The sequence below is a fragment of the Dipodomys merriami genome, unplaced genomic scaffold (genome assembly GCF_024711535.1).
Source record: "Dipodomys merriami isolate MVZ:Mamm:240054 unplaced genomic scaffold, mDipMer1.0.p SCAF_52, whole genome shotgun sequence".
Classification (NCBI taxonomy): domain Eukaryota; kingdom Metazoa; phylum Chordata; class Mammalia; order Rodentia; family Heteromyidae; genus Dipodomys; species Dipodomys merriami.
In genome coordinates this window covers 7,753,070-7,778,189 of record NW_027206091.1, presented here as the reverse complement: position 1 = coordinate 7,778,189, position 25,120 = coordinate 7,753,070, and the positions used below count along the sequence as shown (strand labels likewise).

The following is a 25,120-nucleotide window of genomic DNA, read 5'->3' as shown; positions in this document are numbered from 1 at the left end:
GCATCCTATGTCTCCCAACTGGCAGGCATGGCTGTGGGACTCGGCAGGACAGCTGGCAGCCATGTAGGCCCGTTCTGGACACACAGTGCCCTCTTTCTTGGGACAGAATGTGGGTATCGGTCTCTATATCCTTACCATTCGGCGGGGTGGACGGACAGCGAGCAGCAGATCTGTGCCATCTGATGGGCTGTCTCCTCGTCTATCTACTAAATAGCATACATGTTTATTCCCAGAGCACCTGTATTTGTCAGACTTTGTCTCAGCTGCTAAGGACCCGGCAGTGGACAAAGTCATTGCTCTCATTCTTGTGGCCCTCAGTCTCATGGGGGAGGGAGAGCAGAGGATGCTGGAGTTATCAGGCAAAGCCTCAGTGAAGGTGGCAGGCGTGTAACAGAGTGGAGACGGAGGTGGGTAGAATGGCACAGTGGCTGTGGGTGAAGGAGCAGAGGCTATGGGGCAGGTCCCGGAGGATCACTGCCCCGGCCTTCACTAGATGCTACTCAGCCCTGGGAGATGAGAGGGAGCAGGGAGCAAAGAGCCTGTTCCCAGCCCCGGGTCATGCTCTTGCAAAGGGATAATGAGACCTCAGGGCTTCCTGAGATGAAAAGCTACACCTGGGGCCTTCCGGCCTGTCTGTGGCTGGTTTATACCTCCTGCATCCGGCCCTGGGGGCTTTTTATGGGATGTTCTACAGGACAGGCAGAATGGGCACAAGGCACAAGCTCAGGTGTGGGACCCACTGTCCCTCAGAAAGTTCTAAGCCAGCACAAAGGATGCTGTGGTGTAGGATGCCTGCCTCTCCCGCCTTGGCTTTCCTGTACCACCTACCACCTCGAGTCACGTCCTCTGCCAGGGGCTCCATCCATTGCTGTGTTGGAGATGATGGGGGTGGGGTGGGTGATGAGTAGGCCATGGCTGCTGCTTTCAGGGAACCTTACTTTCTCCAGGACTCCTTCAATACTTGACATTTACTATTGGGCAGTGACATTGGCTGACACTCAGGGATTTTTCATCCAGCACTATCTGTCTCTATGGCCTCTATGGCCTCAGCACCAAGCTCCACAGCCCCAATTCCCAAAGAATTTCTACTCTGATGACACCTCTTGCAGGATCTCTACAGCCTGTAATGAGAGCCTGGGATGTGGCTCCATTGTTAGCAGTCAGCATAGCAAAGTGAGGGGTTCAAACCACAGTACCACCACGAAAAGCATATGTGCATACGTGTGTGTGTGTCTGTCTGTCTATCTGTATAAACACACAAGACACCTAATAATGACTCCATCTCCAGGTCTTGGCCAGGCTGAGGGGGTATGTTTTTGGCCTTGTTTGGAAACGGAGGCTCCCGGGTCCTTGAGGCAGCACAGAGCAAGAGCAGGGCAGGGAAGAAAACCTGGCTCTTGCCAGCTTCGTTCCTGGGTTCCCGAGAAGCCAGATCCATGGCACAGAGGGAAGGAAAGCAGGGCTGGCAGCCATTCAGAAAAAGCTGGAAGTAGCGCTATGGCTCAAGTGGTAGAGCGCTAGCCTTGAGCTGAAAAGCTAAGGGACAGCACCCAGGCCTAGAGTTCAAGCCCCATGACAGACAAACACCACCACCACCACCACATTCTGGTTCTGCTTTGGGTCTCTGACCCAGCATATGCACAGTGGGGATCACCACCCCTATCTTGTATTCCCACCCCCCCCACCCCATGGTGAGGCAAAGATCATCTAGGCCTCCCTAGCTGACCCCCCCCCCCGCCCCCGCCAGGAAACCTCTTCCTATCACCTCATCAGACAAAGTGTGCGCACTTGCACCATGCACCCTTTAGATGGCTGAGGCCTCTGGCCAGCCATTGAGAACACAGAGGTATTTGGAAGCTTATTAAAAAGCAACAAGGCTGGGGAAGCTGCACCCAAGCCTGGCTGCCTACACGATCACCATGTGCTCTCAGACCAGGATTAATTCTTTGGCTGGTTTCAACCTTCAATTTCAGAAATATCTAGTTTGTGCTTGTCTACAAAGGAATGTGGCTGAGCATCTCCCCCAGCAATACAGAAAACAACTCCCACTGCCATCACCTGGTCCCTGAGATCAAGCCATATATAGGCAGGCTGAACCCAGGAGGTCTGGCCCCAGAGCAACTCTCAACTTCCCACCTCTGCTTAGACAAGTTCCCAGACATGTCATTCAGCCAAATGCACATCTCCCCTCGAAGACGCCGAGGTGAGGGGGCAGTGTGCCAGGGCTGGCGCACGTGGAGGGCTACCCAGGCAGAGCTATAGCAGACTCGTTCCTCTTGCCGCACCCATCCTCAGGCCATCACAGGCCTGAATCCCAAGGATCTTCATCAGGAAGCCCTGAGTGCCAACTCCAGGAGTTATGAAGTGAGAGGAAAAGCAGGCCAGTTGCTGTCCTGACATGGAAGAAATAGCCAATAAGTAAAGGGGACCATTCAAGTGGATTCTTTGGTCCGGTTGGTTATAGGCTGAGTGGCCTAGGGCAAGGTGGGCAGTCTCTCTGAGCTTCAGCTAGCTCCTCTGTAAAGCTGGATACAAATGTCATGCTGAGCCAGGTACAGTTCAAGATCCTGACTCAAAAGACCAAAACTAAAGAAACAAATGCCATGCTGGTGTGGGGCTAAAGGACAGGAATAAAGTGCGACCCACTCTCATGAGCTGTTGAGGGATCTGTCCTACCTCAAAAGCCACGTGTGGTGGTGTGTGTTCTTGTGCCTACAACCTGTCATGAGTGAGAGGCACCTGCTGGCCGCAGCCCCATGCCCCAGCTGTCGACCCCCACCCCGCAGTACAGTCCTTTGCTTCCAGTCTACTCTTTCTCCCCCATCTCACTTCACCCAGGCCACTTCAGACCATAGCATTCCGCCTTACGGACTCATTTTCTTGCTGAATGACCAGGTCCTTGGCAAAAGAGCTCAGGGAGAGTGCCCAGGGCCCAAGTTTAAGCCCCAATACCAGCATTAAGAAAAAGAAAACAGAAAGAAAAAAGAAAGAGTCTGGCGTGGCAAACGCTATCGAATATTCCTCACAGCTGGCAGCCCACTCCAAGCACTTTGATCTCTACCCTGATGAAAACTAGCTAGTGTCACTCTCATCCTGATTGTGCAGCATGGCAGAAAGATGTGACAGGCCAGCAGGCCCAGAGCCTCCTCTGCCCAGCTTCCCTCTCCCCCCACCACCTGAACTGGAGTTTGTGTCCACAGAAAGCAAGGAGCAATGCAAAGCATTGCAACCATTTTCCCTCCAGCTATTTCTAGGCACACAAATAGCACTGAAGAACTCAAGGCCAGCTTGAGAAAACAATCAAGGCAGGAAATACTCAAGCCAGTGCAAAGGCAACAAGAGTCCAAAAAAGTTAAAAGTTTAGAGGGCGATGCCTTTATGGGGTTTCCTGGCATTTCCCAAACAGCTCCCAGCATAGCTTGATAAGATGGTGGTAGGGGCACTGGTACAATTAGAGGGGGACCCGATTAGCACTTAGGAGAAAAAGAATTTCTCAAGGATGTGTCCATTCCCAACCCCCAAGAGTCAACAAATTCATTGCTTCACTACTTGTATCCTATTCTCCTGAAATCTATCAACCTTCTGATCCCAAAGAAGAGGTGTGTTTGAACTTTTGGTACTATCTGAATCTTGGCACTGGTCTCTTTTCACAAATCCTGAGTTACCAACATTTTCCAGAAGTCAAATTTAAGCAGCCAGTCATAAAGAGGTATTTCTGTACATCTGACACTCGGATGCAGGTGGTGGAGTGGAAGTTTACGGTGACGGCTGACACTGTCCACTAGGTTATTGTTGTGCAGAATAGCTGCCTTCGAATGAAATGTGGCTTTAGGCCTCTAAAAACAACAACAATAAAAAAACAAAACAAAACACTTTCCACTATTTCTATCCACAGAAACATGGAGCTGCCAGATCCTAAAAATATAGAGATGGAGAGAGACATCCTGAGCAACCAACTCAATTATCTAAGGTAAGGGGAAAGAGGAGAGACTAGAAGACTAAAAACGACTGGTGGGAAGGCAGACCCACTTTCCTACCATTCATTCCAACCAAGGAGGAAAAGAAAAAATGGATTTTTTCCCAGTAAGAGGGACACACAGCAGCAATTCGGTTAAGAGCAAAGAAGAAACTGAAGAAAAGGCAGAGGCAGGGCGAACACCATGAGAAGATCAGAGGTCAGCTGGGGAGCTCTTGGCACCAAACAGGTCCTATGTTGTATGGTCAGTAGGGTTTGTTGTTGTTTGCTTTAGTTCAATTTACTCTCCCATAAAACTGGATTTCTGGGCTGGGAAGGTGGCTTAGTGGTAGAGCGCTTGCCTTGCATGCATGAGGCCCTGGGTTTGATTCCTCAGCACCACCTAAGTAGAAAAAGCTGGAAGTGGCGCTGTGGCTCAAGTGGTAGAGCGCTCGCCTTGAGCTGAAGAGCTGAGGGACAGCGTCCAGGCCCAGAGTTCTGGCCCCAGGACTGACAAACAAAACAAACAACTGGATTTCTAACTTTCTGGAAAATGAAGAACCAGCCATTTCCTGGAGTGACAAGACCCTCCATCCATCCCCTCCTAACTGTCACTGAAAGAGACCTGAGGTCAGAGTTGCACCGACTCAACTTCTAGCCTCAATACTCCATTAGGCCATACTGCTGGCCTCCTGCAGAGAGCCTGGATTCTCAGGGAGGAGGCTGGGTGATCCTCCAGTCCCATTTCCTACAGGACCCAAGAGACACTTTTTCCTAATGGTGGCACTGAATCCAAGTTGTAGGGCTGGGACAAAGGTAAGAAAAAGGAAGGTGCACTTTGGGAAATGGCTAGGAACACCAGCTCTACCAGCTCAGTAGGCCCGAGGAGCAGCCCACATTTGCTGCCGACACTTCCTCCACTGGAGCTGAGAGTGAACAGTTATTTCCATGAAGATCAGAAAAGTCCTACAGATTTCCATCCATTGAAGGCCAAGAGCTGAAAGTCTCGGCTGGCTGCAACTGCTTCTCTCTCCTTCCCCCAACCCTAGCTTCAAACTGCCTGCAGAGTCTGTCCCTTTTGTGGCGCTAGCAAGCCAATATTCCAAGCATGCATTTCCAAAGTGGGCCCCCAAGAACTTTATACCCCAGGGCTATAGCCATGATGGTGTCAGCCCCTGGCACTGGCACCAGCCTGTCAAAAATGGTGTTAACCTCACCAACTTGCTGAGCATTGGGTGCAACACTTCCTGGCAGCCACCACAAACCCATGCCTCCAGTTGCAGAGTCAGCTAAGCCACCCAAGGGCGGCTGCCACCTCACCTGCCAGGGTCTCCACCAGCTGCCCACCCGTGCAGTCTAAGTAAAAGCGGCAACCTTGGGATAGGTCCCTGGACCATCCACTCCAAATCCTGGGCCGTCTGAGTGGAAGCCTCTGAGGTGGGACACCTGAAATCTGGGGCTTCCTCCCCAGGGGCAGCATCCTTCTGGCTGGATCCATCTGTTGTTCCTTTCCAGGTGCAGGTCCCAAGCCAAATAAACAGGGGGCCTCTTCAGTCCAGGGGATCCCTCCCCCATCCCGTGGAAGTACAGACCAAGAGCCAAGCAGCCACAACTCCACTGGGCTTTTCACTTATTTTAGTATTTTTATTTCAGAGGCAGGCTCTCCTTATATAGCCCGGGCTGGCCTGGAACTCACAATCTGGAGGTCCTTGAATATATGAGCTCCCCCACTACAATACACACCATGATGGAAGACCCTTCTCAAACCCAGCATCACCTATTTTAACAGGTGTGGGCTCCCCCCACACTGAATTCATGGCCCCTCTCCAGTCAGCATGGAACCGCTGTGAGGACAGGGGAAGTTGACTACTTTTCTTTTTTGCCTTTCTTCCAAGACTGTGTCAGGTTAAATGTCAGTTGTAGAGGGATAGGGGGATTAACAGATGACCGGATGTGAGCCACGGGAAATGTGCATGGCCCTCTGGTTCAGTCTCCAAACTTCCTCCCAAAGCCATAGGGATGTTAGGAGGGGTGCTGGGAGGGAGACTGCAATTGGAGGCGACTCTGCTTTGCCTTTTGCCTTCGGAGTAATCTCTGGGGGTGAGAGATTGGGGAGGGGAGGGGGTTCATTAGGAATCTGAGGCACAGACGCCTCAAAGACCCAGCTTGCCTTAAGCAAGCCTGGCTCTTCTTAGAACTGCCTTCCGCCACAGAAATAGCAAGCCAGCTTGCATCGTTTGCATTAATGTCTCCACACAGGGCTGTTTTGAGTTTATTTTTGTTGCTTTCATTTTAAGACTGTGTTTATGCCTCACTGTTAAAAGACTTCCAAGCCAGTGGAAAAATGACATAGATATAAAGCTTGTCCTTTTTTTTTCTCCCTTAGAGATAGTCCAGACAGTTCCTGGAGGCACATGCGAGATTAACAACTTCTAATAGATGCCAGGCTCACTGGCACTGGGGTATTCTCCAAAATGTGTGTGTGTGTGTGTGTGTGTGTGTGTGTGTGTGTGTGTGTGTGTGTGTGTGTGTGTGTGTGTGTGTGTGTGTGTGTGTGTGTGTGTGTGTGTGTGTGTGTGTGTGTGTGTGTGTGTGTGTGTGTGTGTGTGTGTGTGTGTGTGTGTGTATGTGTATGTAAGCAGCAGATACATCAAAAACTCATCCTGGCTGTCAGGTTCCACACTTCCTAAGGGTGAGTATGCACTTACCTAGGGCCTAAGTAACTATTGGTACACTCTAACGGCCAGTTACGCAGAGCACCCTGCGAGAATGGCTCAAGAAAGGCCTGCCCTAAAAAAGCAGCATTCTGAGGAGCAAGAAGAGTGAGGATTTTTATTTTATTTTTGTAAAGCTTAGAAAAATAGGGCCAGTTGAACTCAGCTAAGAATATTTCCGAGATCTTCCCTGGAGACTTCTCTCCCACTCTCGACTTGACTTGCTTCTTGGAAAGATAGCCAAATACACAACATTTTTTAAGCCCACCGAGCAGCCTCCCCCCGCCCCCCAGGCAAGTGGCCGCAAACAATGACATCACCCCAGGTTTGTCTCCTTGGCAGGGTCACCAATATTGTTCACAGTGTTTCCTGCAAAGGCTCTTAAGACAGGAAACCAACCCAGTGCCTCAATCCTGCTGGTTCTGAGCCATCCTGTCAGGTTGAAACAAAGGCTTTTTGTGTTTTTCCCTTAAAAAAAAAATTCCCCTGCACTTTTAATGAGCACCTTAATTACAAGCTAAAGAATTAGATATATTTACAGATGACCTCATGCCTGCTGATAATTAGCAATTTGAAAGCCCTGGCACATCTCTAGGCTGGTTCTTTCTCTCCCCCCCCTCACGACCTCCCCCAGCACCCAGGCTAATGAAGAAGTCTGACCTTCCAAAACAAAATGGGCCAGGTCCTGGACCCCTCCAACTCCTCCCTGGGCTCACACCAGAGACAAGGCCCTTCCTCTCCCCAGCCCATCACAAATGGCTTCTGAGGGCTGACTTGCTTAGGATCATGGTGTAGGAGGGGGTGACAGGTTTCAGGATCAGGGCAGCACTCTAAGTGTTGACAAGTTTTAATTAACACTCGGGATAATTTAACCCCATTTGGATCTGCACATCCCTGTCCTGCGTCAGGAGCAGGGCCACACAGAGGCCGATCACTCTGCAAAAGCTTTGCTGGTTGGTACTCTGTGTTCTCTGGGCTGCGAACCTACCCTGGAGGTGCAGCTGACTCAGGCTGTGACTTTCCATATACTTTTCCCTCCCCTGCTTTGGAAAGCACGAGCCCAGCCGGGTGGCCTCCCCCAGGGTCCTGCCGACAATGGGAGCTCCTGAAAATGGCCACACCAGTGCCCCCCCCCCCCTCCAGTCAGTCAGTTAGTTGTCACTCTGCTGTAACATTTTCCAAATTTGCTGTGGGCCCGGGCCTGTTAGGGGAGAGGCTGGGAGGCGGACATTCTCCTCATTCTTTTGCCTTATTAGGTTGTGGATTTGATTGCTTTTAGGGGGGATAGGGGCTAAGTTGTGGAATGGCATCAGGAAGTGACCCCGGGAAGGGGGGTGGGGCGGGAGGAAAGAGGATGGAGCAGCCGGCAGGAGAAGCTTCTTAGGGCAGGGAAGGCCTCCTGGAGCGGGGGCTCTGCTCCTCTAGGCCTTCCAGAAAGTCCCATGTGCTCCTGTGGGCCTCTTGGCACCCTTCACTAGTCTTTCTGGACTGTTATTTTGGGGTGATCAGTGGGAAGCCCTTACTATTTCCATAGTATGTAACAGGCTGTGGGTTGTTTCTAACTTGAGTTGATAGGGTTTTGATTTTTTGGGGGGGAGGGACTGGGAAAAGAGGAGACCTGGGGGAAAGACAGAAAACTTAGGAAGTTCAATTGCTCATGTAAGAGTCTTCCTGGCACTGCCTATGGCTCATCCAGACACAGATCTGTTCAGGGCTCGAAACTCTGAAGCTGGAAGCCACCTCCCAGATAATGAGGCCCAGATGGACACAGAGGCCGGCAGGCTGGGAGGGCCAGGCCGCGTCACTAGCAGCCAGTGTCAGTTGCCACTGGATGGAGGATGCTTCTTTGAAGTTGCTGGCTGGGGCTAGGCTCCAGAGTTGGGGGGGGGGGGGTGTTCAGGAAAGAGGATAGATGTTTGGGTTTTCCACTGTGCTGCACATTTGGGCAGCACTTTCAAGCCCTTTGAAGAGGAGGCTGGAGCCGCAGCCCCCACCTGGCTACGGGAGGGGAGCTGCTAAAATAATTACTGAGCACTTACAATGTGCCAGGCGCTGTGCCAAGTGCTTCACACACTCTATCCTGTTTAATCCTTGGAATCGTCCTGGGAGGCAGAGTGATGCCCTTTTTCCAAGGAGGCCAGAGAAGCTGCAGCCCCTGTGACCGGCCCAGGGCAGGGCAGGATGCAGGTTAAGGAGTGGGGTGGAGTCCAGCTCTGACTCCCCGCCCCCACACCAACACTGTTCACTGCAGGCATGGGGGGGGGGGGGCCCACAAGCCCTCTCCCGTGGGCTCAGAGCTGCCTCCTGAGCCAGTGTAGCTATCCAGGCTAGGAGACAGCAGGGATCTTGTTGTCACCTGAGCTGCCTCCTTTCTCTGGTGAGGAGGTGGGGTGCTATCCGCTAACCTACCAGCTGAGCAGGTGACACCTCCAGACCTGGAAGCACACAAGACACTTTTTCATCCCCAGACAAGGTCTTGCTAGGCAGTCCAGGATGATCTCAAACCAGTGGATCCTCCTTCCTCAGTCTCTTGAGTGCAGGGATTATACATGTGTACCAATATGGCCAGCTCATGGGCCCCTGAAAATCCTGCTAATTCTACCTTAGGAAATATTCTCCCCAGAGAAGGGTGAAGTACTATATTAATCAACTACAGGTGAAGAGCCCCAGGTTCTCTACCTCCCTAACTTGTCTGCCTTTTCAAGGGAGGCAGGCCCTGTCTAGAGAGCTCCACAGGTAGAAAGAGCAAAAGAAAGTGGTGCTGCAGGCATCCTCTGCCCTCTCTCCCCATGGGTACCAGGCTAGAGACTAGCCCCAGCTCAGGCGATACCTACCACTCAGCCCTTCCACAGCTAACCACAGACCCAGGCAATCTAAAGGATGGAGAACAAGTTTTACTGGATGGTGTGACCCACGTCATTTTCTTGCGCTGAGCTACATCCAACATCAGGTACCAATGAAAGCGCCTTCACCCACATCGAAAGCAGACAGCGACTGCACACCGTCAGTTCTGGGCACGGCAGTATTTGAGTCACCACATCTATCCATAAGCTTCCCGAATGAGGTGTTTTTGTTGTTTTATTTTTTTTAAAGCAGAGTACAGTATTGCCTGGGATGGGAACTCTAGGCTCCACAAGCCCACAGGCCTGCTCTAAGGCTTTTTATGTAAAGAATAGCACCTAAAAGCTTGGCATGGCAGGCGTGCAGATCCTCATCTGGGGATGGCACCCACCCTAGCCAGCCTCCTGTCGCCCCACGGACCTCTATGATCTCAGGACAGGATGGTGGTTCCCAGGCTGAGGGATCATCTGCACCGCAAGGCAGCATGCAGACCCACCCACCCGGCCCCAACTCAAAAACAGGGTGCTTCTCCTGAGGAGGGGGGTCTCAGCAGGCAGGGGGTACACACCTACCCTGGTCATCCGGCCACCGGCTCTGCACCTAGATGGACTGGGACCCAGAAGCCTCTCTAAGCTAGAACAAGCAAGGTACCTCACCCCTCAGACCCAAAGCTGCCCCCAAACCGCTGGCTGGGGAAGGGTGGTTGTGTTGTGTGGTCACACATGGGGGGGGCCTCCTAACATCTGCCGCCCCCCCCCCCGAAACCTGCAGGCAGCTAGGGCAGAGCACACTCACCTCTTTTATGAACGTGTCCATGACTGACCCAACCTGGCCTGATGCACCCCTTGCCTGTCCCGGGACACAGCGAGAGGGCTATGCACTCTTGAGTCTCCTGTGGCTTTGAGTACTACCCAGTGAGCTCCAGGAGAGCAGGGGCCAGGGCTCCGGTTTCTCATACCCCAAAGGCTCGGCACGGAGCTCGCTCGGTGTGCCCAGGGGCCCAGTGAGGGCTGTTGTCTGGCCCTGGCGGTCATGTTTCTACCTGAGCGCTGGATTCCAGGGCCCGCAAAGCCCCAACTCATCATGTTACACCAGAAGCTAGCTGGCTGGCTGTAAAATGCAGGCCCACTCTGGTCCACGCTCACTCCATTCTGCTATCCAAGGGGCAACTTTTCCAGTGTGACAGGAGGCGACTCCCCCCACACCTCCCTCCACACACAAGAAAGCCTGTTCATTGCAGCAACCACTTGGAGCGGGTTCAGCTCTGCATAAATGCATACTAAGCTACCCACCATGGAAACTTACCGCTGGATCTCAGACGTGAGCTAGGACTCAATATAATCCGACACATTTTCCATTTCCCACATCCTTTCTGCCTACTCGGAATAGATTTTTATAAAAAGGAAGTTTTATTTTTATGTGTCAGGGGACACGTACACACTCATCTGTCCTCCCATACAGCCACTTAAAAGAGATTTAGCAAGCCCAGTGCCAGTGGCTCATGCCTGTTATTCTAGCTACTCAGGAGGCTGGGATCTGAGGATCATGGTTCGAAGCCAGACCGAACAGGAAAGCCTGTGAGAATCTTAATTCCAATGAACCACTGAAGAGTTAGAAATGCAGCTGTGACTCAAGTGAGAGAGCACCAGCTTTTGGGGGGGGGAAACTTTCAGGGACAGCACCCAGGCTCTGAATTCAAACCCCACTACTAGCACAAAAAGAAGGGGAAAAAAATAGCAAGTTCACATGGCAGAATGCCAGGAGCATGGAGACTGCGCCATCTCCTTTCCAGGGGAAGCAGGAGGGTGGGGCTGCCTGTGCCATTGCAGACACCCGGGCCTCCGTCACTGCTTTATATTCTGTTGACAGGGAAGATGTCTGCCACGGATCTGTGAGGGGGAGGGCAGGGAGATCCCAGCCATAGTTTCCAGGATATAACTTGCCGGGCTGTGTGTGATGTGTGCTTATTGATAGCCCCAAGCTCTCTGTCTCAGCTCCTCCCTCCCTGAGCAAAGCCACACAACTAGTCTGACAAGCTCACTCCAAGTAGGAAGCCCTGGCTCAATGAATTTACCCGTTCTGGGATTGGCTTCCAGTGGGCCACAAGAAAGCCCAATGCCTCAGACTGAATACAGCCGCATGTCTGTGTCATTTGCAGAACCAGCACCATTTGCAGAACCAGCACCAACCGTCCTAGCCCCCACCTGACCAAAGGGACAAGGAGTAAATGCAGAATGGCCTGAAAGAGGGGTGGATAGGGCCAGGACAGAAAAGAGGCCAGTGTAGAAATCAGGCTTCAAAGTGGGAGACTCAATCAATACTTTAAAAAAAAAAAAAGATGCTTTGGAAGCAAGGTGGCATCTGACCAGGTAGAAATGGCCTCTGGAGGGATCAGGAAGACAGGGGAGGCACTGGAGCTGGTTCCCGTGGTAAAAGCCAGCTCCCAGAGTCGCACTACAAAGCCTTATGAGCACAGTACCATAAAACTCCAGATTCAAGAATGACTGAGGCTTTAATCAAACACAGGTGCCTGTTGCGGCCACGATCACAGAGATAATTGAGGCTTTTTGTCTGGTTTATGCTCTGCAGTGATGGGTTCCCACTTTAGAAGTCAGTTCTGATCAGGCGGGGGGGGGGGGGGGGGGGATGGGACGGAGGGCGGGGAGGAAGGACTCCAGAGCCTGTCAGAGGTCAGGAAATGAACTCTGAGATTCCTCACCTGGACACATTCAGAAAAGTTCCAAGACCCATTTCCCTGCTCCTAACCATCCCCGTCCTCCTCCCCCCTGCCCAAGTCTGGCTCTGTTACTTAGGCCTGCAGCTTCAACGGCCATGGCGCATTTCTTTGTCTTTTTGGTTACATGGTTTAAGAGAAACAGAATTTTTTTGTTGTTCTGTTTTCAGACAAGGTCTTCTTATGTAGCTCCCCAGGCTGACCTGGAACTGGCAATCCTCCTACCTGAGCCTCCCAAGTTCTTGATCCATGGTCTATTTCTAACTTCTTCTTGCACCACCTAGTTGTTGTTCATTACTCTGCAGCACCCAACCCTTCCTGAGGTTAAAGTCCCCTTGCTGGTTTGCAGCTTACTACCTGTCTCCCCACCAACCTGTGAAAACAGGACACTTGGTGCATGGTTCCTCAATTGTGGTTCCCCAGGACCCTTGCCCTCCCGCGTGACTGCACCCACAGACCTCCTTGGCTCCTCGGTTGCCTCATGTTTTAACTATGCCTGGAATGTTTGATAGAAACACACATTTATTTTTAGGCAAGAAAGCTGTCTCCTACACTAACCCTAAGGCCCTGGAGCAGGCCGTATTTGGCCAGGGTTGTTCTGGGCTTGTTTACTAAAGAGGCCCAGAACTTTCTCAAAGCTAGGTGGCTGCTTATAGAGAACTTGGTGCACTTGGAGTCTTCTATTTTTATGGTCTATGCTTATTCCCTTTGGATCTGAAGTGGAGTGGGAAGCGGGAGTTCCTACGGGAAGAGGGGAGGTAAGAAAGAGGACCCCTAGGGCTGGGAAGGTGGCTCAGTGGTAGAGCGCTTGCCTTGCATGCATGAGGCCCTGGGGTCAATTCCTCAATACCACATAAGCAAAAAGAAAAAAAGCTGGAAGTGGCACTGTGGCTCAAGTGGTAGAGCGCTAGCTTTGAGCTGAAGAGCTGAGGGACAGCGCCCAGGCCCAGACTGGACCCAAAAATTAAAATAAAATAAAATAAAAATAAAAAAGAAAGAGGACTCCTAAAATGGTTGACAGTCTTCAACAGACCCAATTCTCTTCTATAGTGGTCCTTCATCACTGAGCCATGAAAATTACAAAGGGGTCAGGGGCCCTAATTGCTCAGGTCTATAATCCTTCCCACTCAAGAGGCTGAGATCTGAGGATTATGTTTCAAAGCCAGGCAGGAAAGTCCAAGAGACTCTTATCTCCAATAAAGCATTTAAAAAGCACTAAAAAGACAATTTGTCTTGTGAAGGTTAAAATGTGTTTGTGACTTTAAGTATCACTATCCCACAATACTGTGAAACTATGCGCTCACTTGAAATTATTTAAAAAAATAAAAAGCACTTAAAAAAAAAAGCCAGAAGTGGAGCTATGGCTCAAATGGAAGAGTGCTACCCTTGGGCAAAACAAAACAAAACAAAACCCAGGGAGCCAGCAGCTTGTGGCTCACGCCTCTAATCGCATATACTCAGATGGCTAAGATCTAAGAATTGCAGTTCAAAGCCGGCCTGGGCAGAAAAGTCTGTGAGACTCTTACCTCCAATTAACCACCAGAAAACCAAATGTGGTGCTGTAGCTCCAAGTGGTAGAGTGCTAGCCTTGAGAAAAAGAACTCAGGGGCAGTACCCAGGCCCTGAATTCAAGCCCCAGGATCAAAGCACACATAAAAAATTAAGTTACAAAGGGAAGACCCTTCCCTTGATGGTCTAGGTGTTTCCTTTCACCCCAGCAGGGGACAGAGTGCTGAGGGGACCAAAGCCAACATCTCTGAAAAACACATCTTGATACAGGCCTTTCTGTTTTACTGAAAGTCAAATCCAACCACAGTCCTGGCAACACATGGCTCAAGTAACTGCCTCACAACTCCAGTGATGTTTACTGTCTGGCTCCCTTCCAAGACTTGAAGACCTGAATCTTGACTGGCCCGCGGACAGCCTGTAAGGAGGGACCATTCACCAGACAGCCCAAGAACCAGCCTAGCAAGTCGGCGGTTCCAGACATTTTGAATTTGAAACTGAGTTTACGTCCTAGGCTAGAATTGGAAGATCACAGAAGTCTTAAAGTGAGAAAACAACAACACAACAAAGAAAACCTGGCTCTTCCAAACACAAGCTGAGTCGGGCATAGCCCTGCAGTGTGTTGTGGAAGCATTTTGTAGTTTCAGACAGTAGGATGGGAACCATTTTTCTCACGTGATCTTAACCCAGAAGGGGGCGTAGAAGGAAGGAAAAGGCTTGCTTACTAACAAAGCTGGAAGGATGCACTTTAAAAAAAAAAAATGTATTTGCTCTTGGGATTTGCTGGAAACTTTAGAGTTCTTTTTAATTTGTGTGTGTTTGTGAGAACAGGCGAGGAATGCAGACACATTTTGCCCTGCTAGGAAAACATGGCATAACGGCTGGGGGATATGGCTCAGAGGTAGAACACCGGCTTAGCATGCATGAAGCCTGGAGTTCAATCCCCAGCACCACAAAGGGAAAAAAACCAAAAAAGAAAAAAAAAAAAAACAACAACAAAAAACCCCACATAGCTGAGATTCCAGCTCCCAGTCTCTGGAGGACAAAGGCCCTGGACAGGCCACAAAGCCACCAGCTGCTTCAAACACATGCCCTTTACCAATAAAGCAGCCTGGCCACTATACATGTAGGCATTTTCTTGAGAGAGCGCTGCCCAGGGGCCCAACAGCCCACATTGGCACTGCCCCTGGGTACAGTGCCACTGCCCCAAATAGTAAGCTGGGGATTGGATTTCTATGGTGACAGCAGCTCAACACCTTTTCCATATCCGATTTAGACAGACCAGAGCACCAGCATTTGAACCCTGAGGGCCCTGGCTGAAGTCAGCTTCCAGCACTGCCTGACGCCTTTGGTAATCAGGGCCTTCCTTCCCACCATGAACCACAGACCCACACACAGCTCCTTGCACACACATGCGCACACAGGCACTCCCAAAAGCAACATCCAGCATGGCTGGACGCTGAATCATTTGCAAGCTTCCTTCCATGTGATCCTTCTAGCCTCAGGTTGGCTTCTTCCACCATCAGAGAGCGAGAGACAGACATACACACACAGAGACAGACAGACAGACAGACAAAACAGACTCAGAGAGAGAAAGAGAGACTTTCATTCCTGCTGTGCCCTCTGAAGGGCTGCTAAATAAGACATTCTTAACATCAGTCATTACTAGTCCGGAGTAAGCTATGAAAACTTTATCTTGAACACTTGGAGATTATAAGATGAAAGGTGTTCCCTGGCCTCCCATCCATCTAGATGATGGCCTCCACCCTCTCCAGAAGCCATCAGCAAGGGGGGCAGGACGGGCAAGGGAGGGGGGGGAGGAGATGAAAAGAAAACCCACTAGAAAGCCAGTGACCAGCGTCACTCAGTCCCACACCTTTGGGGGGAAACTTTCAAAAGCATAAAACAAACCACAATGTTGTCTTTATTCCTGCCTAGAGCCGAAGACACAATGCCATTGTGCTGCTGTGTCCCCAGCAGCCCCATTCACTCCCAGAAAGCTGGGCACAAGGGTATTTATTTCCCAGGCTTGCCTCACCCAGTTCCTCAGAGCAATCACAGCCTTTCTAACACTGCTGTCCTGTCTACAGTGCCACCCTACGAATCTGTTCTATGTATCTATTCACACACACACACACACACACACACACACACACACACACACACACACACACACAGAGTTTTGTGCTGGTCCTGGGCACTTTTTTGCTCAAGGCTAATATTCTACTACTTAAGCCACACCTCCGGTTTTGGCATTTTTTGGTAGTTAATTGGAAATAAGAGGGGGGCATATAAAGGGGGAGCTTGCTGGCTTCCAATCAGGATCCACAGATCTCAGCCTCCTGAGTAGCTAGGATTACAGAAGTGAGCCAGTAGTGCAGGGTCCACAATTCTTTTCTTTTTTCTTTTTTTTCCGGTCGTGGGGCCTGAACTCTGGGTCTAGGCGCTGTCCCTCAGCTCTTCAGCTCAAGGCTAGCGCTCTACCACTTGAGCCACAGCATCATTTCCGGCTTTTTCTTTTTGCTTATGTGGTGCTGAGGAATAGAACCCAGGGCCTCGAGCATGCAAGGCAAGCGCTCTACCACTGAGCCACCTTCCCAGCCCCTGGTCAGGTTTCTTAAAAAACAAAACACTGGGCAGTGGGTTCATGCCTATAATCCTAGCTACTCAGGAGGCTGAGATCTGAGGATCATGGTTTGAAGCCAACCCAGGCAGGAAAGGCCTCGAGAGACTCATCTCCAATAAACCACTCATCAAAAACGGAAGTGGCGCTGTGGTTCAAGTGGTAGAGTGCTATAGCCTTGAGCACAAAGAGACTCAGGGACAGTGTCCAGGCCCTGAGTTCAAGCCCCACAACAGAAAATAAATAAATAAATAAAGCGTCCAATCATGAGCAGAAAGCTCTGGGTTTCAACATATATTATTGCCTGGCCCACCCCAGGAGAACAAACTTTTTCCAAGAATTATCCCCACCTTACATTAAACCTTTGAAATCAAAAACTTCAAAGAGAAGGTCTCTACTTGGTAGGGGGTCCTTAGTACCTTTGCACCTCCCCCACGGAGAGATCAGGCCTCAGACCAGAAACTGCAGGAACAGGATTTAGCCAGAACCTAAGAAGGTTGTTTCATTCTCTGTATATTTATTTTTGAGGTTTCCTTTCTATTTACAGCGGGGGAAACTGGGTCTTCCATGTACCACATCAAGCTCCCTTCAAAATTCGAAGGTAAGCCTGCCTATAAACCCAGCACTGTGATTCAGAGCTCAAGGTTAACCCCAGCAAAGTCAGTGAGACCCTCATCTCAAAAACAACAACAACAAAACAACAACAGAAAAAAGATGGACCCCAGTGGCTCATGTTCAAAGTCACCCAGGGCAGTAAAGTCTGTGAGACTCTCATCTCCAATTAGCCACCAAAAAAGCCAGAAGTGGCTCAAGTGGTAGAACACTAGCCTTGAGGGAAAAAAAAAAAAAAAAGCTCAGGGGCAGCACTCAAGCCCTAGGTCCAGCACAAAAGAGGCGGGGGGGGGGGGGGGTTGGGGGGAGCGGCTAGAGGAATACAGCTCAAGCATACCCAGCATAAGTGAGACTTAAGAGTTGAATACTGACACAAAAAACTTAAGGCAACAAATTCAAACTGACTTAATGATAACTATTATAACTATTACATACATCAAAGTAAAAGTGAGGAGAGAAATATTTCAGGGAATCACTGTACTTCCTTGAGACCTAGGATGGGTTCCCAACTCTTAGGGGAAAGGGACTGGAGAAAAGCGGGGAGCCAATCTCAGGGAACACAGGAGCTAGCCGGGCAACAGGTGCCAAAGAGCAAAAATCATGACCAGATTCAAGCCACTGGTTTTTAGATAACACTGCAATAAATCACACCTAAGAAAAAGGACTGGGCCTTTTCCAGAGTAAAACTGTGGTTCACACTAAATGAAAGGCACGCAAGTTACAGCAACTTTCCATGGGCATTCCAAGTCCATGCCTGTTTACAGAAAGGAGAGAGATGTGGGGAAAAAAAAAAACACACAACCCAAAAAAGGCACAACATCAAGATAAATGTCTCAGCTGGTGGGGAGGGGGGGAAGAGAAAGAAAGAAAGAATATGACAGTCCTGGGGCTTGAACTCAGGGCCTGGGAACCGTCCCTGAGCTTTTCTGCTCAAGGGTAGTGTCCATCATTTGAGCCACCAGCTCCACTTCCGGCATTTTGGTGGTTAATTGGAGAGTTATATTGATTTTCCTGCTCAGGCTGGTTTTGAACTGTGATCCTCAGATCTCAGCCTCCTGAGTAGCTAGGATGACAGGCACAAGGCTAGTAGTGTCTGGCTGGAATTTTTTTTATAATCCTGGGAGACAGTTACCTCCCACCAAGCACTGGTTTAAGTAAAGGACAGACACCAAGGCCTGGTAAACGTACGCAAAATGCCCCTCAGGAAGAGCCCTCCCCTTCCCAGCCAGCCAGCACTGTGCTTCCCTCCACAGGGCCATTCTTGAAATGGAGGTAGGAATTTGAAGTCTATGGGTCTGCTGCTCTTTGATTCACTGAACCTTACCCTCCCTGCCTATCTGTGCTAGGAACTAAAATGTAACTCATCAACCTCCTCCAGGGAAAGTGAGTGATACTTGTGCCACTTTCAGACACTTTATAACAAATTCTGGCGCCTGCACTGACTACACTGTAAAACTAAGTTTCTTTATAACTCTTCTTTGATGTTTCAAAGTTTAAACTTGTCTTAAAAGAGTGTAATCTTGAGCTCTTGAACCACCTGTGAAATAAATGCTTCTTTCACGCTTGTAGGGCTCACACACTTCCGTCTCCCCTTTAATAGGCCAGTGTTTCAGTTACCCTGGCCATTGAATTGCCTCTATCACTTGACTCTTATTTCCATGGAAAAACAAAAAAGCGTCTTATACCAGGTAACAGGAGTGTTCTTGTTATTCTGTACACTAAAGACATAGAGGCAGGGAAGGGATAGAGTGGGGTGACCCTGGCCGAGAACACTCTAAATCCAGGGGAGACCAACACAGTGATATGTACGAGTAGTTCTCTAATTCCTCCTTCCCTTCCTTTCTCCCTTTCAAAAGCTAGGACAAGGGATGATTTCTTAAATGACAACCCTAGCTGGGTGCAGGCGGCTCACACATCGTCATCCTAGCTACTCAGGAGACTGAGAGCTGAGGATCACAGTTTGAAGCCAACTAGGGTAGGAAAGTTCCGGCTATGAAAAAGCCAGTAGTGGAGGTATGGCTCAAGTAGTAGAGCACTAGCCTTGAGCTACAAAGCTCAGAGACAGCGCCCAGTTCCTCAGTTCAAGCCCAAGGACTGACACACCTACACACGGACAATTTTTAAGATCCACACTATTAAGCAACATGGCAAAAGCCTAGCACCCCAGCCTTGGCTTCCTTGGCCCTTTTTACATCAACTCCTCTTTGGCCCTGGCTCCTTGCTGTCATCTGCTCACCGCACCAGATAACTTGTACCACACACTGAATGACTGCAAAAGGACACTGACGCTGTCTGGCCAAAGTCTGCCTTGACTCCAGTGAGCTGAAACGGTAGCACCCCCACACCCAGCGGCTGACACGGGCATCCAGCTCTGCCCAGCCCTTCCCCCACCTGATTCAGAGCACAGGCTGACAGTCTAAGCCTGCTGCAATGTTTTCACTGGGCAGCCCCGGCTAGCTGCCCCTCGCCTCCATATGACCCTCATTTGTAGTTTTTCTTTCTTCTTCTTCTTGGGAGTCTACTAGGGAGTCCAGGCTGGCGGGTGACTGGGGATCCTCCTGCCTGCCCAGCTCAGCTCTCTTGAATTGTCCTCCACCCCACTTTTCCTCACAGGCAGCGCTTTGAGGCCAAGCAATTGGCTTCCATTAAATGAAAGCCTTTACCACAAGTCCAACTGGAGGGTGAGTCAGCTCCCGTGAGCCAAAGGAGCCTCTCAGCGGGTCTGGGAAGACGGAAGCAGGGAAGGTGTTTCTAAAAGGCCAAAGGTAATTCCAGTCCCATGCCTGGTACCACCTAGGATTAGTGGAGTGGCAGGTGCCAGCTCTCAACTCTCAGGCAGCTCAGTGAACAGCCCCTGTGCTCCCAGGCCAGGCTCCAGGACCTCTGATTGACTATGTCTTGCTACGTAGCCCCAGCTGGCCTTGAACTTACCACCCTTCTGCCTCAGTCTCCAGAACTAACGGTGTGTACCACAACATCCAGATCACTGCTACTTCAGTCATTAAAAAAGTGAGGGGGGCTGGGAAGGTGGCTCAGTGGTAGAGCGCTTGCCTTGCACGCATGCGGCCCTGGGTTCCATTCCTCAGCACCACATGGGCAGAAAAAAAAAGCCGGAAGTGGCACTGTGGCTCAAGTGGTAGAGTGCTAGCCTTGAGCTGAAGAGCTGAGGGACAGTACCCAGGCCCAGAGTTCAGGCCAATGACCGGACCCCAAAAAAACAAAAATAAAAAAGGAAGTCAGGTGTTGCCGGGGCTAGTGGCTCACTCCTGTAATCCTAGCTACTCAGGAGGCTGAGATCTGAGGATCATGGTTCAAAACCAGCCCAGACACGAAAGTCCATGAGACTCTTACCTCCAATAAACCACTCCGAAAACCGGAAGTGGCGCTGTGGCTCAAGTGGTAGAGTGCTAGCCTTGAGCTGAAAAGCTGAGGGACAGCACCCAGGCCCAGAGTTTAAGTCCCACAACCGACCAGGAAAAAAAAAAAAAAGTGAGGTGTTGAGACACATTTTCTGGCAGAGGAGGGGAGAGAGCAGAACGCTATCGCTGGAGATAAAGAGTCTCATGGACTTCCTAGCCCAGGCTGGCTTCAAACTCAGATTGTCAGATCTCAACCTCCTGAGTAGCTAGGATTGGATTACAGGTGTGAGCCATTCACCAGTGCCCCCAATGATTTTAGTTTTATTGTTCTACTTCTAGAGGATAACTCCAAGTTTTGGGGGGGTTGTTTTGCTTTGTTTTGTTTTTTTGGAAAGTACATTATTCATTTCTGAAAACTGCTAAGGAACTGTTAGTTTTAGCCAGATCCTAAGAGGCAAGCAATTAGAGTAATGGAGCAAAATAACAGATGGCTACTTTGAAGCTTCTATCATCAGCCTTCAATAAAACTTAAAAAAAAGTGGGGGGGGGGGGGGAAGAAAAATGAGAAGGGGAAAAAAAACCTTCATGGAGAAAAGCAAAACACCATCAGAACTTTCAAATGATTAACTCACACTTAATAAGTCTGAGCCAAAGGTCAGGGTCTAAACCCAGGCCTAGCAAACAAGAATGTTCTGGGACTTAGCAAGCAAGCCAAGCCAGGCGACTCCTCAAGCCACTGCCAGCGGTGAGGGTGAGCTGGCGGTGACACACAGTTTAGGTTAAGTGTCACAGGGGTAGGGAGGGACAAGGTTGCCCAGGCCTCTTTTAGAAACTGGGAAAATGACCAATAAACTACAGTTGTTCAGAGCCGGACACCAGAGGCTCACGCCTGTAATCGTAGTTACTCAGGAGGCTGAGATCTGGGGATCACAGTTCAAAGCCAGCCCGGGCAGGAAAAGTCCATGAGACTCTCATCTCCAATAAACCACTCAGAAAACTGGAAGTGGTGCTGTGGCTCAAGTGGTACAGCGCTTGCCTTGAGCTGAGGGACAGCATCCAGGCCCAGAGTTCAAACCTCATGATGGACAAAACAAATAAACAAAACCCTACAGTTGTTCAGGATTTGCCATGTCTATAGTCTCAGCTATTCATGGGGTGGAAAGATCCTCAAGTCCCACAAGTTCAAGGCTAGCCTGGACAACAGAGCAAGGTCCCAGCTCAAAATTATAAAGAAGAATTTGCTCAAAGACCAGACCAGTCCTTCTCTATTCCCCTCACCCCCACCCCTCCAACAGCCAAGGCCTTCCTCCTCAAATAAACTGTTGTGCTACCTAACTTACTAGACAATGCCTCAAGTCTGGAGCTCCCAGTTAGGGCAAAGGGCTGCCAGGTCAAAGGGAAGAAGCCCCTCCCTCTGACCTGGGTCACGCCCTGCTTCCACTGTAGTTGACACAGGTTTTTGGACTATGTGAGTTACATGTGGACAGGACGTTCACAGGACTGTCACTCTCCAGGTGCCCAGTGGACTGGCCTCGCTGAGACAAGACAGGCAATCCATCATTCGCTGAAGTGACAATGAAACACTGAAAATGCCAGGCGGACTGGATGGGGAGGGTGAGTCTGGTTCTTAGAATATACACTGCTGTATTTACTCCCATCTCTTGTTCTTATTCAGAGGACCCCGGGGACCCCCAGAGTGGGAGGGTAAAGTGATCCTCTCCCCTAGAGAACAGATAAGTGTAAATATTTGCAGGAGAACCTGGCCAGAGCATCTAAAGCAGCTGGTATTCCCTCTACCTGGGCGGGCCCTGGAGGGAGGGGGCTGGCAATGGGTGGAAGGATGACACCCCTCCCCCACACACAGGCCAGGCGTTTCTGCCTGGGGCCTGAAAGGGCCCAGCCCCACCCTGTGGGCAAGAAAGACTCCAACCACCAAGGGCACACACCCTGACTCAGAAGGGAGGCAAAGGAAGAGCAGGAGGAGGCACGTGGGCAGGAGGGCAAGAAAGATCCTTTATTCACACCACATGAAGGAAAAGAAAGAAAAAAAGACGCAGCTAGCTCCTTGTCCCAAGCACCTACATACAAATGGAGAAGACAGATCCAAGACTATCTCAAAACTGCTCTTCGGTCCCCCCCCCCCCCCCCGCCCAACTTTCCAGGTCTCTTGGCAACTTTTCCCCTTTTCCAACCTGGCACTGCCATGGGCAATCAATTATGGTTGGGACTCCAGATCACTTGTATTGTATGCCTGCTGTCAACACGGTGGTCGGGCTAGTAAGACAAACCCCCCCCAGCTCAGGGAACTACTGCTCCCCTCCCTCCACTCCATCATGACTGATGAGGACAATGTGCTGACGTTGGTAATCTAGCCAAGGTTATGCCAGCCCCACCTCAGCTGCCCTGGTACAGCAGCTCCTCCCACCTTCCCCTCAGGAAGAGGCCGCCCTTTGCTCAGCCCTCAGCAACCAACTCAGCCCTTCGGCCCCAACACAAGAGTCTGAGAAATCTCCACCAAACACACTCCTCCATCCTGAGTCGTCTCCCACAAAGCCCCTTGGTAGAATTACCAATGGAACGCCTCTCATTCCCCCCATGGTACAGATGACAGCTCTGCCACGAGAAACCACAGAGCCAAGGATCGGTAACAAATGTGGAAAGAAAATCTTGATCTTCAGAAACACTTCAAACTTCAAGTACCTCCCACCTTCCACATGCACTTCATCAACCCCCTCCCCTGCCCACTCCACACCCTCCTCCCTCCCATTCCAACCAAGCTGGGTAACCATCACTCCCAAGGCCTCAACACCTCTCCTGGCCTCCAGCTCCACTTCTGACCTCACTTCTGCAACCGAGGAGGGACCCCTACATTGCCTTCACACCCCAAAGTACGCTCCATTTTAAAACCTCTTCACCTGCTTGGCCGGCCTACCACCACCCAAAGACACAATCCTTCCTGAGCTCCTATCTCTTCCTCCCCCAAACTTAACACCCTCCTTCTGTCTATCTATCACACCTCCCTCCCCCACTTTTTGCCATCCTTTGGGCTTGAACACAGGGCCTGGGTGCTGTCTCTGAGCTTTTTTTGCTCAAAGTTAGCGTTCTATCACTTGAGCCACAGCTTTTTTGCTAGTTAATCAGGAAATCAGAGTATCTAGGACGTTCCTGCCTGGACTGGCTTTGAACCACAAGCCTCAGATTTCAGCTTCCAGAGTAACTAGGGTTAAACAGGTATGAGCCACACCTGCCCTTTCTAAGGAAATTTTCACTTTTCCAAACTAGCCCTCCTCCCATTACCCGCCATTCCAGCTAGTCCTCCCTCCCACCTTCTAGCCCTTTCCACACTACATTTCCCTAGGCTCCTCTCCAAGACCTTTATGGAGCCATTTCCACCTCCCACCATTTTCTAAAATACCCTCCCCCCCACCAACACCCTCAGTACCATGCTTTGCTTCTCCACCCATGTATTGCTCATTCCCTTTATCTTCCTATCTCCTCTTCCCTTTACAACAGGGCACCCCAACAATTCTCTCCCCCTTCCCAAACCTCTTACAGATCCCTAACTTCTCTCCACTCTTTCCTTGAGCCTGTTCTCGCTACACTGGGGTTTCCCCCACACACACACACTCCTCTATTTAAACTTCCAGCTTTAGAAACCCCCTCCCAACTTAAGGCTTCCCCCAATTCTAATCTTCTCCAGACACTCTGCATTCCATACTCGGGGTTCCCCAGACCCCCGAACTCTTACCTTTTCCTAGATCTTGTTTCTCCCACCCCATCCTCAAGACCCTGCAATACCGTCCCTCGGACTCAATTCCATTTTAGCGCGAACTCCCCCCCTCCACCAAAAAAAAAAAAATTCACCTCCTCGATTCCCCATAACTCCCCGCCCAGCCCCTCCTGTTCCTTCACCCACTAAGGCTTCCTCGATTCTCACATTCTCTACCAGGGCGCCAGTTTTTGTTTGCATTTATTTATTTAATTCCTTCAGATTCCCAATTCCTTCCTCGAGCTCTTGCAATCTCTTTTCGGGACTCCAAATTCCTTCCCTGTCCCCAGAACCCCCCAATTCCCATCAGAGATTCCCCACACACACACACACCCCTTCATCCGAGGCTCCGCAGCCCTCCTCCCCGGCCCGCCCCACCCCCGTCCGGCCCGCGGGCCGCGCACCTTGCGCTGCTGCTTCTCCCAGGCCGGGTCCAGCAGCAGGTCCCGGTCCCAGTCGTCCTCCTGGGCCATATAGTCGCCCATGCTGCCCCCGCCGCCAGCCCCATTGCCGCTGCCGCTGCTGGGGCCGTACTGGTACGCCTGGTTCGCCGCGTGGTAGTCCACCATTCCGCCGACGCCTCTTGCTCGACCACCAGCCGCTCTACTCCCGGCCGCAGCTCCCGCCCCTGTGCTCCGAGACTCCGCCGCAGCCGTCGCTTCAGCTGCTACAGCCCGCCCTCCGCTCGCGCCTGCGCACTACCCTCGCCGCGCCTGCGCACTGCGCCGCCGCGACCCGCCCGCGCGCGCGCACGTACACGCCCGCGCACCTGACAGACTGAGACCGCCCAGTGGACTTCTGCGCCGGCGCAAAACTCATGTTGCTCTTTTTTTTTTTTTTAAACCTCGCTCCCCCACACCCCTTCCCCGACCCCGCCCTACTCCAATAGGAGCCGCGCCCCTTCTCCAGCAAGAACCTGCACGTCATCGCGTGTGGGCGGGGCCAGAGAGCTGAATGATTCATAAGGTGGGGCTCACTTTCCGGCCTTAACCTGCCCTGCGTGGAAT

The 25,120-nt window shown here is 50.9% G+C and overlaps 1 protein-coding gene across 5 annotated transcripts in view; it reads right to left on the bottom strand.

The window, feature by feature from the left end:
- The window catches only part of LOC138811149 (alpha-actinin-4), a 59,034-nt gene extending 34,251 nt beyond the window's left edge, over window positions 1-24,783 (bottom strand). For 4 of the 5 annotated variants that reach the window (XM_069998795.1, XM_069998791.1, XM_069998793.1 and 1 more), the window contains exon 1: window positions 24,518-24,783. In XM_069998795.1, coding sequence (XP_069854896.1) covers window positions 24,518-24,682 — 165 coding nt within the window. In that variant the 5' untranslated portion in view covers window positions 24,683-24,783. The remainder of the gene's footprint in view (window positions 1-24,517) is intronic. The other variant, XM_069998792.1, reaches the window with a different exon arrangement.
- Between the last annotated feature and the right edge of the window lie 337 nt (window positions 24,784-25,120).